General features: G+C 34.4%; 1 protein-coding gene across 1 annotated transcript; it reads left to right on the top strand.

Moving 5' to 3' along the window:
- Positions 1-634: 634 nt before the first annotated feature.
- Positions 635-11,672, top strand: LOC123562552 (ras-related protein Rap-2a-like). Its single transcript, XM_045355181.2, has 2 exons — positions 635-789; positions 10,378-11,672. Exon 2 carries the CDS (start codon positions 10,380-10,382, stop codon positions 11,049-11,051), a length of 672 nt encoding a protein of 223 aa, XP_045211116.1. The 5' UTR covers positions 635-789; positions 10,378-10,379; the 3' UTR covers positions 11,052-11,672.
- The last annotated feature ends 1,572 nt before the right edge of the window (positions 11,673-13,244 follow it).

Raw genomic sequence — 13,244 nt, 5'->3', positions numbered from 1 at the left:
GAAAAAGTCCTCTATTGTTTTATCCTTTACCGTAACTAAGGTTTCCCCATCATTACTGTTTAAAGACAAAACCAGTCATACATTACTGTTTAAAGACAAAACCATTCATACTCAGGCACCCTAGGGAAAGTAATGAAATATTTTTGAATATTAAAAATATCTTGAATTATCTCAGAAATAATATGTTTGATTGGGTATTTTCCAAGGGTTTTAAAATTCAAACTTCGTCTTTCCTTGCAGATTTTGTTTGATACGATTTTCAGGATATCTTGGGATGCAGAAAAAATTACATTTACACGCAGAATTTGTATAAATAACAAAAACAAATTTAAAACAAGGAGAAACATATATATGGGCGTTAAAGATCATTACGACTTTATTTTGAATGCAGGTTCATGCAAGAGTTTAGTCCAATATGCCATATGTCTACAATTAATGTAACGTTTTATGTACTTAGTACTTGTAAATTATTGGTATTTCACAGAAATGCAATGAAGAGGACAACTTTTAATGTGTTATTGTACATTTAAAGTGAGAATGCATCACGATATTGCAGAAGCTGAACAAATCTCCAATTAAGGGAAATATCGAATTCATCTCGCCATATCGGCTTTTGCATAGCCAAGAGTGGAGACAGAAGATAAAGGTGACACAATTGTAATGTAAATCAGAAATATCTCTAGCGAAAGGCTCAAATTGTTTGTATTAGACGGATACTACTCTAAGATGTGGTTTCTGAACTTTTTATACTGGGAAGAGAGATTAGTTTCTTAATTTAGGAAAATAAAGGTAAATTAAAGTCTTGTAATACTCTTTAGTTTGTAGAAGTTTGTGTAGATATTTAGAATTGTTTCAGAAAATCGATAAGATCGTTATAAATATGAAATTAAAATAACGCATGGAGAACAATACATAAAATGTATTCTATGGCAATCTATATTGCTAATAGTTTTAGATCTTATATCCTTAAAGATATTAATTAACTGTAATGAAATTTAAATTCAGCAAACTTTTAGAACAACACATTGTTAATAATACACCGACATTGCGAAAATAAAAAAGTTACGTAATGATATAATTTTACTTATTTTATTATATCAACCTTTTTAAGTTTCAAAAATACACCAAAACTTACGGGTTCCTAAACTGCACGAATAGCATTTATAAGAATACTTAGGGGTAGAATTTAAATTGGTTAAACTGAATTTGAATTAACGTTTAGAATCCGACACGAAAACGACGTCAGTTTATTTTTGTTATCATTTTCTAGAACGTGTTTCGCACGTCTGTAAATTCTAAACACTAAGGTGTTTTTTGTGACATTTCAAAAATAGGTTGAACTCATTAAAGGTATCAGTTATAATTATGAAGGCATAGTTTGATTTGTGAAGTATTGACACGTCAACAAGAATATTGGAAGGGAAAGATATTTGGAATTATTTTACAAAAGTTGCAACATAGCTGTTTTGTCATCAGTTTGTGTATTTTGTAAGAAATGAACGTTTTTTTTACTGATTTAAGTCTTGTTTTTATTTATATATCCAATGACCAACGCACCGATGAAGTTCATATGACTGAAAGATTTTGCTACAATAAAAACGTATATAATACTTCTGCTAAACATTAACTGTTAAATCATGCATTTATTTCCATTTTCAGTTAAACTCTGTCATTTTAAGCTGTCTAATCAAGAATGAATAGAGACTTCCAGTAAAAGCAAAAACTAAATCAGGTATGTGTAGGAATGATTTGTTTTTGATTTAGCTTTGACTTTATATTTAAAGGATTTTAATAATTGTCATATGTCTAGAAAATAATAGTTCCTTTATTCCAATTCAATCGTCCTACAATTGTCTGAAAGTACTTCCGTTGTTAACTGTTCTGAGCCTATCCGTCAAAGAGAGAAGTTGTCACTAATGCGTGGAGCACAAATTAATTCAAGAAGAACTGTTGTTAACAACATTGACCACGTTAAGAAACATAACTGAAAGTTTTTAGTTAAATGACCGATTATAGAATGACGAATGCACATAATGATTACGTGTTTGTGCAGAAGATTATCTAAATGTAACATTGAAATATAATTTATAATTTCTCAGTGAAAAATATCAGAAAATACTGTTAAAAACTACATTTTCCTGCACACAGAAGAAAATGACTAATAAATTATCTGATGCTCTCATCAGAAATATGCTTCTGTTAAGTCAAAGATGCAATCATTTCTAACAATAACATAAAAACAAGAGGACCATGATGGTCCTGAATCGCTCACCTCTTCCCACATCACCCAGTTTTGAGTATGACGTTGTTTTTTTCTATTATTTGACATAGTGACCTAGTTTTTGAGCTCATGTGACCCAGTTTTGAACTTGACCTAGATATTATCTAGAGAGGTCAAAAGATTTTAATAATTTTAGACCTACTGACCTAGTTTTTGACCGCAGTTGACCCAGTTTCAATTTTGACCTAGATATCATCAAGATAAACATTCAGACCAACCTTCATACAGATCCCGTGAAAAGTATGGCCTCTAGAGAGGTCACAAGGTTTTTTTATTATTTGACCTACTGACCTAGTTTTTTTAAGGCACGTGACCCAGTTTCAAACTTGACCTAGATATGATCAAGGTGAACATTCTGACCAACCTTTATGGAGATCCATTCACAAGTATGGCCTATAGAGAGGTCACAAGGTTTTTCTATTATTTGACCTACTGACCTAGTTTTTGACCGCACATGAACCTGTTTCGAACTTGATCTAGGTATCATCAAGATGAACATTCAGACCAATTTTTATACAGATCCCATGAAAAATATGGCCTTTAGAGAGGTCACAAGGTTTTTTTATTATTTGACCTACTGACCTAGTTGTTGGCGGCACGTGACCCACTTTCGAACTTGATCTAGATATCATCAAGATGAACATTCAGACCAATATTCATACAGATCCCATGAAAAATATGGCCTCTAGAGAGGTCACAAAGTTTTTCTATTATTTGACCTACTGACCTAGTTTTTGACGGCACGTGACCCACTTTCGAACTTGACCTAGATATTATCAAGATGAACATTCTGACCAATTTTCATGAAGATCTCATGAAATATATGGCCTCTAGAGAGGTCACAAAGTTTTTCTTTTTTTAGACCTACTGACCTAGTTTTTGACCACACGTGATTTGACCTAGATATCATCAAGATGAACATTCAGACTAACTTTCATACAGATCCAATGAAAAATATGGCCTTTAGAGAGGTCACAATGTTTTTCTATTATTTGACCTACTGACCTAGTTTTTGACCACACGTGACCCAGTTTCGAACTTGACTAGATATCATCAAGGTAAACGTTCTGACCAATTTTCATGAAGATCTTGTGAAATATATGGCCTCTAGAGAGGTCACAAGGTTTTTCTATTTTTAGACCTACTGACCTAGTTTTTGACGGCACGTGACCCAGTTTCGAACTTGACCTAGATATCATTAAGGTAAACATTCTGACCAATTTTCATGAAGATCTCATGAAATATATGGCCTCTAGAGAGGTCACAAGGTTTTTCTATTTTTAGACCTACTGACCTAGTTTTTAACGCACGTGACCCAGTTTCAAACTTGACCTAGATATGATCAAAGTGAACATTCAGACCAACTTTTATGGAGATCCATTCACAAGTATGGCCTCTAGAGAGGTCACAAGGTTTTTCTATTATTTGACCTACTGACCTAGTTTTTAACCGCACATGAACCTGTTTCGAACTTTACCTAGGTATCATCAAGATGAACATTCAGACCAATTTTCATACAGATCCCATGAAAAATATGGCCTTTAGAGAGGTCACAAGGTTTTTCTATTATTTGACCTACTGACCTAGTTTTTGATCGCACGTGACTCACTTTCGAACTTGATCTAGATATCATTAAGATGAACATTCAGACCAATTTTCATACGGATCCCATGAAAAATATGGCCTCTAGAGAGGTCACAAGGTTTTTCTATTATTTGACCTACTGACCTAGTTTTTGACGGCACGTGACCCACTTTCGCACTTGACCTAGATATCATCAAGATGAACATTCTGACCAGTTTTCATGCAGATCTCATGAAATATATGGCCTCTAGAGAGGTCAAAAGGTTTTTCTATTTTTATACCTACTGACCTAGTTTTTGACCACACGTGACCCAGTTTCGAATCTGATCTAGATATCATCAAGATGAACATTCAGACCAACTTTCATACAGATCCCATGAAAAATATGGCCTTTAGAGAGGTCACAAGGTTTTTCTATTATTTGACCTACTGACCTAGTTTTTGACCACACATGACCCAGTTTCGAACTTGACCTAGATATCATCAAGGTGAACGTTCTGACCAATTTTCATGAAGATCTTGTGAAATATATGGCCCTTAGAGAGGTCACAAGGTTTTTCTATTTTTAGACCTACTGACCTAGTTTTTGATCACACGTGACTCAGTTTCATACTTGAGCTAGATATCATCAAGATGAACATTCATACCAACATTCATACAGATCCCATGAAAAATATGGCCTTTAGAGAGGTCACAAAGTTTTTCTATTATTTGACCTACTGACCTAGTTTTTGAAGGCACGTGACCCAGTTTCGAACTTGACCTAGATATCATCAAGGTGAACATTCTGACCAATTTTCATGAAGATCTCATGAAATATATGGCCTCTAGAGAGGTCACAAGGTTTTTCTATTTTTAGACCTACTGACCTAGATTTTGACGGCACGTGACCCAGTTTCGAACTTGATCTAGATATCATCAAGATGAACATTCTGACCAACTTTCATAAAGATCCCATGAAAAATGTAACCTCTAGAGTGGTCACAAGCAAATGTTTACGGACGGACGCACGCACGGACGCACGCACGGACGACGGACACCGCGCGATCACAAAAGCTCACCTTGTCACTTTGTGACAGTTGAGCTAATAAAGGCACGTTCCAATTACAATAAGGGTCTTATAGAATTGTTTGTCTTTTTCAAGTTTTAAATTGTGAAGTCAGGATATGGCGTTTGACACTGCGCAATAAAAAGGGGCAATATTTTATTTAGATAAGTTTAAAAGGACATACAATGTTTGTTTCACATGTCAGTTATTTCGGAACATCAGATATAACATTCGCGAAAATATTGCAACGGCTATTTACTTAATGAAAACTATTCGAACTAACTTTAAAACAAATTAATATGGTATACTTAACATTAACATAACGTTTGTCGGTTCAAGCATACTTGTTTACCTGTTTCATGGCAGTACTCATCAAAACTGTTGGCCTCCATGGTCGAGTGGTTAAGGTCGCTGACTTCAAATCACTTGACCCTCGCCGATGTTGATTCTAGCTTCAATCGGGGCGTTGAATTTTTCATGTGAGGAAGCCACCCAGCTGGCTTACGGAAGGTCGGTGGTTCTACCCAGGCGCCCGCTCGTGATAAAATAATGCACGGCGGGGCACCTGGAGTCTTCCTCCGCCATCAAATCTGGAAAGTCGCTATATGACATATAATTGTGTCGTTGCGACGTTAACTGTCCCACCAAAAAAAAAAAAAAAAACAACAACAAAAAAAAAACAACAAGAGGGCCAAGATCCCTAGGTCGCTCACCTGATAAAAACACCATAACAGTGTTAACATGTTTGACATAGTGATTTCATGGAAACAAATATTCTGACCAATTTTCATTAAGATTGGATCAAAAATGTGGTCTCTTAAGTGTAAACAAGCATTTTCTTCAATTTGACCTAATGACCTAGTTTTTGAGCTAAGATGACCTATATTCAAATTTGACCTAGATTTGATCAAGGCAATCATTCTGACTAAATTTCATCAACCTTGATTAAAATATACAGCCTCTATCGCATACAAAACGTTTTTCTTTGATTTGACCTAGTTTTCCACCCCAGATGATCCATTTTCAAAACTGGTCTAGATTTCATCAAGGCTATCATTCTGACAAAATTTCATGAAGATCAGTTGAAAAATACAGCCTCTATCGCATGCACAAGGGTTTTCTTTGATTTGACCTAGTGACCTATTTTTTAACCCCAGATAACCCACTTTCAAACTTGGCCTAGATTTCATCAAGGTAATCATTCTGACCAATATTCATGAAGATAAAATGAAAAATACAGCCTCTATCGCATACACAAGGTTTTTCCTTGATTTGACCTAGTGACCTAGTTTATGACCCCGGGTGACCCATTTTCGAACTCGGCCTAGATTTCATCAAGGTAATTAATCAGACAAAATTTCATGAAGATCAATTGAAAAATACAGCCTCTATCGCATACACAAGGTTTTTCCTTGATTTGACCTAGTGACCTAGTTTTTGAACCCAGATGACCCATTTTCAAACTCGGCCTAGATTTCATCAAGGCAAATATTCTGACCAATATTCATGAAGATCAACTGAAAAATACAGCCTCTATCACATACACAAGGTTTTTCTTTGATTTGACCTAGTGACCTAGTTTTTGACCCAAGATGACCCATTTTCGAACTCGGTCTAGATTTCATCAAGGTTATCATTCTGACCAATATTCATGAAGATTAATTGAAAAATACAGCCTCTATCGCATACACAAGGTTTTTCTTTGATTTGACCTAGTGACCTAGTTTTTGACACGAGATGACCCATTTTCAACCTCGGCCTAGATTTCATCAAGGTTATCATTCTGACCAATTTTCATGAAGATCAGTTGAAAAATACAGCCTCTATCGCATACACAAGCTAAATGTTGACGGACAGACAGACGACAGACGACAGACAGACGCCGGACATCGAGCGATCAGAAAAACTCACCTGAGCATTGCTCAGGTGAGCTAACAACATCAACAACAAAAAACAAACAAACAAGACTGTTGTATAATGAAGTCCGTAACCGTATATATGTTGTACACTATTTACATGTATGGAATAAGGTGTCAGTGTTAAATAATATTTTTATTTGAATGTCTTTCTTATATTATTATTAAGCATTAACTTATATCGCAGTACTATTGTCACTCAATGAAATCATATTTCCCTTTTTGATATTTATCTGTGACATAAGGGCGATTTTGGATCAGAGCTATCGAAAGTAGTTTATCATAGCCGGTTGATTACAGCTACTCGATTAAAAAGTTCATGTTTCACTTGAAGGAACATCTGCTGGGCATCAGTTAAAGTAATAAAGTTAAACAAAAATAACAGTATGTTAGCTTGTGAAAAAAAGCAAATCTTTAAAAGATAAAAAACCATTATTTTTGGGCCTAATACCGGCTTGTTGCCGCAGCCATCAAGGGTGGTCACTATATAGCTAGGCAGGTTATTCCATCATACAAATGAGTAAAGGACTGTATTTTGTATGTAAGTGTCTGTTATCTCTTATCTTGTCCTATATAACAGTTTATAACTTTTAGAGAACTAGGCCACAATAGATGATGGAAGTTATATAAAAAAAGCTAGATATCCATCTCCGTCGAGGCAAGGAGTCAAATATTAAGTGAATAGTCTATAAAACAGTGATATCTCATTAATGAATCTGGAATGCCATATTCAAATTGTTCAGACTAAATATTGCCATGCAGAGAAGTTATTCCTATCCACTGTCTATGTAAGTCTAATGAGAAATTAAATAATAGCATCGCTAATAAAACAATGCCATTTGAAATCTATGGCATTGTGTGTTGATTTGATTGTCTCTACTGAGTTATCAAATACTAAAAAGTAACTGTTTTCATTTCACATGGTACAAATGGATGAAATATCGTGAGCATTGACTTTTTATCCAGTGTCAGTGAATGACGTTATTCTGGTCTTGTTGATATCACTAACGGAAATGGCTTACACAGCATGGTTTGCCTTTAGCTTTTATTGTTATCTTTGTGAATGGGAGAGCAAGAGCCAGGCATGTTCAGCGTGCTTTCGTGTTTAAGTCGCCTGTCCAAATACACGCAATGCTCCATTTTTAAGTAATAATCACTAGTCATCCGAGATCGTTTGTGGCCTATGTTCTGTCCTAAGTATGAACTATCAAATACATTGTGCTGTTAGAGTTGAACTTTTATCTTCCTTAAAAGATGTCATTACTTCAATTGTTTGATATATTACGTTATTTTTTTCTTTGGTTAATATTATCAAAATAGACGAATGTACTTCAAATGATGTTCTTGAAACACAATTACTCCTTAGTTTAAATTTTGTCCACGTTTCGTGCATATGTTAAAACCATAGTTTACGAGCATGTTATTTCAAAATGAATAATACAAAGTTGATTTCTGCCTGTTTATATATAATATCAAAACTATCAGTTTTAACAATAATATCGTAATAAATGCGAATAAGGACATTTCATGTTCACAATTTACGATAGATCGCAGGACAAAATATTATTGATTGAAACTGTTTCAAACAATTTTGACTCAGATTACACCATATATAACTATATATAGCTCTCGCTTTTAAAATTACTTTTCACAATACATGCAAAATATTCTACTAAGTAGTATCTCAGTGTTTATTGCTTAGTTGTATGAATGCGTTTTACAGAAGAGGATATAAATGCAATGCTATGAGGGAGAAAGGGTAAAACTATCCTGTTTCCTTTCAAGATCCCTTCTCTGTAAAGTAACAACAGCACCAAGAAATGAAAAATTGTTGTATTGCATGCTGGATCTGTATCACGTATTTCCGTCATTTCGCTTTGCGTCTGTTTCAGTCATTATTATGCTATGATGTTATGCAGTTAGTGTAACGTCAAAATATACACGAAGTTTGACTTTAACTTGTAACAAACTTTTAAATACGACGTGCGGTGATTTATTTTTACCTGGACAAACGCTGATTGCTGATTTTTCAATGTTTGTTTCATTTATATAAATGTATGATCACTTTAATGTTTCATTTTAGACCGTTATATCACGACCAAGTAGAATCGATCAATTACCGTAATTGCGAGGAATACAAAAAATATTTTTATAATTAATAGAACTTTAAATGAGAACTTACAAACTTATTTCGCAAAAACGCCTTTCTGAATCAGTATGGAATCGTATCGTAGTGAAATGACGAAGTCGTCTGTCTTAAAGGCCTAGATTCACTACTATATAAGTGTCCGGCCCCCCCCACCCATCCAATATACAACTCCCATCTTATCTGCTGCTTATCAGCGATTATGTAACAGTAACTGATTAGAGGGCAATTAGCACAGCAGGGACCCCAACTATACCATGAAGATGTGTGCAGTGGAGTTGAAAGAAATTAATTTTTCTTCAGTGAATGTGGAATGATAATAATAAAAGTTATTATTTTGATATTATATGATATAACAACTATTACTTTAATGTTATAATAATGATGATGATAATAATAATAATAATAATAATAATAATAATAATCATTATCATTATTATTATATTATATATATAGGATGATAAAATATATAGTAACAATATTGAAAATAATAATGATAATAAAACACGAGTATAGTGAAAACTTCAAGAGTTCTTTGTGCTGACAATATTTTTCCAACTGGAAATTGATTTTCTTGTATTTATGTAATCAACATTATTTGAATATAAAATTATTGTGTTCCATCTATACTCAATTTTCATTTTCAGTATGTTGCCAAAAGTGACTTTTTCATGCTTTGCTTTGTAACTTTGAAATGCACATTCTGTTTTCAGTTTTAGACAAATATTATTTACAGTATTCTGCAAGCTTTAACTGAGTGAAAGTCACATTTTTCTGAAATATCACAATTCTCCAGACAGAATTTGAAAAAATAAAAACTTGCATATTTCTCTAAGTATTACGTTTCTCATTATTTCATTATTATGGAAATAAGTTCTGATTTTATTATTGTGTTTGATAAACAAATATTTTTTTTTCACATAGAAATGTAAAGTCCATCAATAGTAGATTTTCATAATACTACAAGCCGTGCGCTAGTAACAAGTGGAACACATTTTTATATTATACAAGGGATTATATACCGTGAAATCATAATTATTCTTCGTTGATTTCTTTAATGGGTGACTCCTCACGAAGAAGTACAACTCCAATTCATTTGCAGTTCAATAGTTTAAATCTATGAATTCATATCTCCGCGAAATAACCACTTTAACATAAACTACAAATTATGAAGTACGATTTCATGCCTGCGAAATTAAATGTATGAAATATCTTTATTAAAACAAAAGGGATAAATATGTAACTCGCAGTCATATGAGTAAGTAATAACATCCTATAAATAAAAAAAATGTCACAATATCGTGTGTAACGTCTATATATTGTATTAGTTGTCACAATCATTGCTTTATTCAAGTAAAGTTTGTGTTTATATGCAGTGCTTAATGTATTTCTTTATTTGTAGACATGTCATTTGATCTTACACGTGAAAGTTCGAATTACCGAGTGGTAGTCATGGGAACGGCTGGTGTAGGTAAAAGTTCAATTATCAGTCAGTTTATGCACAACAAGTTTACAGAAACACACAAGGAAACCGTGGAAGAATTACATCGACACCGGATGAAATTTAATACCATGTTTGTTGAAATCGACATATTAGACACTTCAGGTTCGCATGAGTTTCCTGCCATGCGTAAACTTGCCATAGCAACGGGAGACGCCTTTATTCTTGTGTATGCGGTCGACAATCACGAAAGTTTTGAAACCGTACAAAGATTACGTGATGAAATAAAAGAATGCAGTCACAAAGACCACTATTCAATCGTCGTAGTTGCAAACAAAACAGACTTAGAGAAACAAAATCTCGTTTTACAAACGGTCAATGAATCCGTAGTATGCATTGACTGGGAGGAAAAGTTTGTATTCACATCTGCAAAGACTGGTGAAAACGTAGATATAGTTTTTCAACTGTTAGAAAAGAAAATTAAAGAAAGGCTAATTCAGGAGGAAAAACGCCTTTCTTTTTTTCGGAGAATATCAATGCCGGTTATGAAACTTGCCAAACAGGAACGTCAACATGCACCTAAGCTTAATAAACAATCCAGAACATTCTCCTGTGGCGTTACCTATTCTAAATGACTGTATATAATTAATATAATCAGCGTGAAAGTTTTCATCACCTTAAAACGAAACTCTGGATTCACAGATACTTAGATATAACCGTATACATTTTATATGTAAGAGTATATATATTTATAAACATTATCAATGTTTTATTTCAAACCAGTGCTCAGTTTGATGCCTATTACTGTGTATGTATATAACTATTCTAATATGATTGCAGATTCTTTGAAATATTCATTTTAGCACTCTGTTTTTCATCAGTAAGAGATATGATTTACTTAAATAGTTTACATGAATAAAATACATTTCGACGTTGCCAGCTGTGGAAAAAAGAGCTTTAACTAAAAGAAATGGTTTAAAAAGAAATAATGGGACAAAAATTTAAAATCTATGACATTTTACTGACATGCAATCATTTTCCCGTGAAATGATAGCATCATTTTTATGTTTTCATGGCGTTGCTGTCTTGACCTATTTATTTCTGAGGAAAACTACGTCACATGTCTCACATATAATACCTAGTTCTTGAGGCTCAACGCTTTGGCTTGATGATATGTCGCATATTATTTTGTGACGTCATATTTTGTTACATGTTCTGCTTTTAGTAGCCAGGAATAAATGAATTAAATCAACTGAATAAAACACAGCAAACGTTTTATAAACTCTTTCCGTAAAATACCAGAATTCCATATTTAATAACAATCGTTGGCATGTACTTGTTCTCTGTAATGATACGGTGGAAAAGTACTTCATATTTTCATGATTGTATAGATCTTACAATACAAGGTTGTTTTACCGTAATGAACCAAGTAATATAAAGCAAATCTGAGTTTTATACCGCAGGTCATCATTTTCTCAGGAAACTAAACCGATACAGGTTTCGAAAAAAAATGGCTTTTGATTCTTTTAAGAATTGTTTAAAATGATCGATGGAAATGTAATTCTACCGTACCATTGAGACATGAGATATTCGCAAAAAACTATAACTTAAAACGAGAGAATTTTTTTTCACTTTAAAAACATACATTGCTAGCGAAGTTCGAATACACACGTACTAATAAGAGCACCGCCTTCCGGGTGCAGACGCTCGTCTGATTTTTTTTTGTCACTGTATAATAGAAATATTGTCACACCCGTCATACCCATGATTTTGTAGGTCCAAAAGGGGCCATCATTCTTGCAAAAAAGCAATGTAGAGTTACCGTACTTGTTGTGAAGAGTCAGCTTTTAATTGCGAATAACTGCTCCGCGCGTGTGTGTATGCTTATTGTTCGTCTTGTCCTTATGTGTTGGCTTTGAGTGTGTGTGTGTGTTGTTCGTTTTGTCCTGATGTGTAAGCTTTGAGTGTGTGTGTGGTGCACGCGTTTGCGTGCTGGTGGGTTCGTTTTGAGGAGGCTGCGCTTTTGGTGCGTGGCACTCTCTGTTGGATATTTTTCTTTGTTTTTTTTGTACAATAGGCGCCTTGTGCGATGATGCATTGTCATGTAGCATTCTAACATTGGCCAAACCAGTTGCGGGTCTTCGATTTTTGAAGTATTTCTTCAGTTTTCGAAGAACTTGTCTTGTAAAACTTCGCATTTACGGATTTGCCTTAAGGTACAGCAACCTGAATGGCAGGACACTGAGTTGTGAAGAATATGGCATACATTACCTTCTTGACACTCATGGCCCGCTTTGCAATGCATGGTCTTTTGCCAGACTTTTATATTTCGATCTTCTCAGATCGTTCAGCACGACTTTTATGTCGTGTTTCTGGTACTGTTTAGTTTCTCAGCATGAACATTTCGGCCTGAGTGGTTCCAATACTCCCGCTATCATAGCTTTGGGTTTTGTTTAATCACCCATTGGATATGATGCCTGCTTTTTAATTTTGTCTTTTGGCAGTTTCTGTGATATGCAGGCTCCATAACCTCAGATCCCCTTTCTAAATTCCAGTTTGTTTAGTTCTGCTCATTGTTTTCTCGTTTAGGGCAAACCCATTATTTTAACTGGGGACCATACGCCGCTTTTCATGGAATTACACGTTAGTGTAGCATTGAAGGTTTCATGTGCACCGCCGTATGAACACATCTGCGGATGTCTCTAAATTGTTTTTTGTACTTTTAGCATGTGTAAATGTTGAGTTCTGCTCAACCCGGGGCTAGAGGGCGTGGACGGTAGCATGCATTTTAACTACCGTCCATGAACAGGCTCAATCAAACCGGGCCT

This window comes from Mercenaria mercenaria, chromosome 2 (assembly GCF_021730395.1).
Source record: "Mercenaria mercenaria strain notata chromosome 2, MADL_Memer_1, whole genome shotgun sequence".
NCBI lineage: Eukaryota > Metazoa > Mollusca > Bivalvia > Venerida > Veneridae > Mercenaria > Mercenaria mercenaria.
The sequence above is the reverse complement of the archived record's forward strand: the minus strand, read 5'-3'. Positions and strand labels throughout refer to the sequence as shown.

Coding starts and splice junctions, on each gene's coding strand:
- LOC123562552 (XM_045355181.2), top strand. CDS start 10,380: ATGTCATTTGATCTTACACGTGAAAGTTCGAATTACCGAGTGGTAGTC.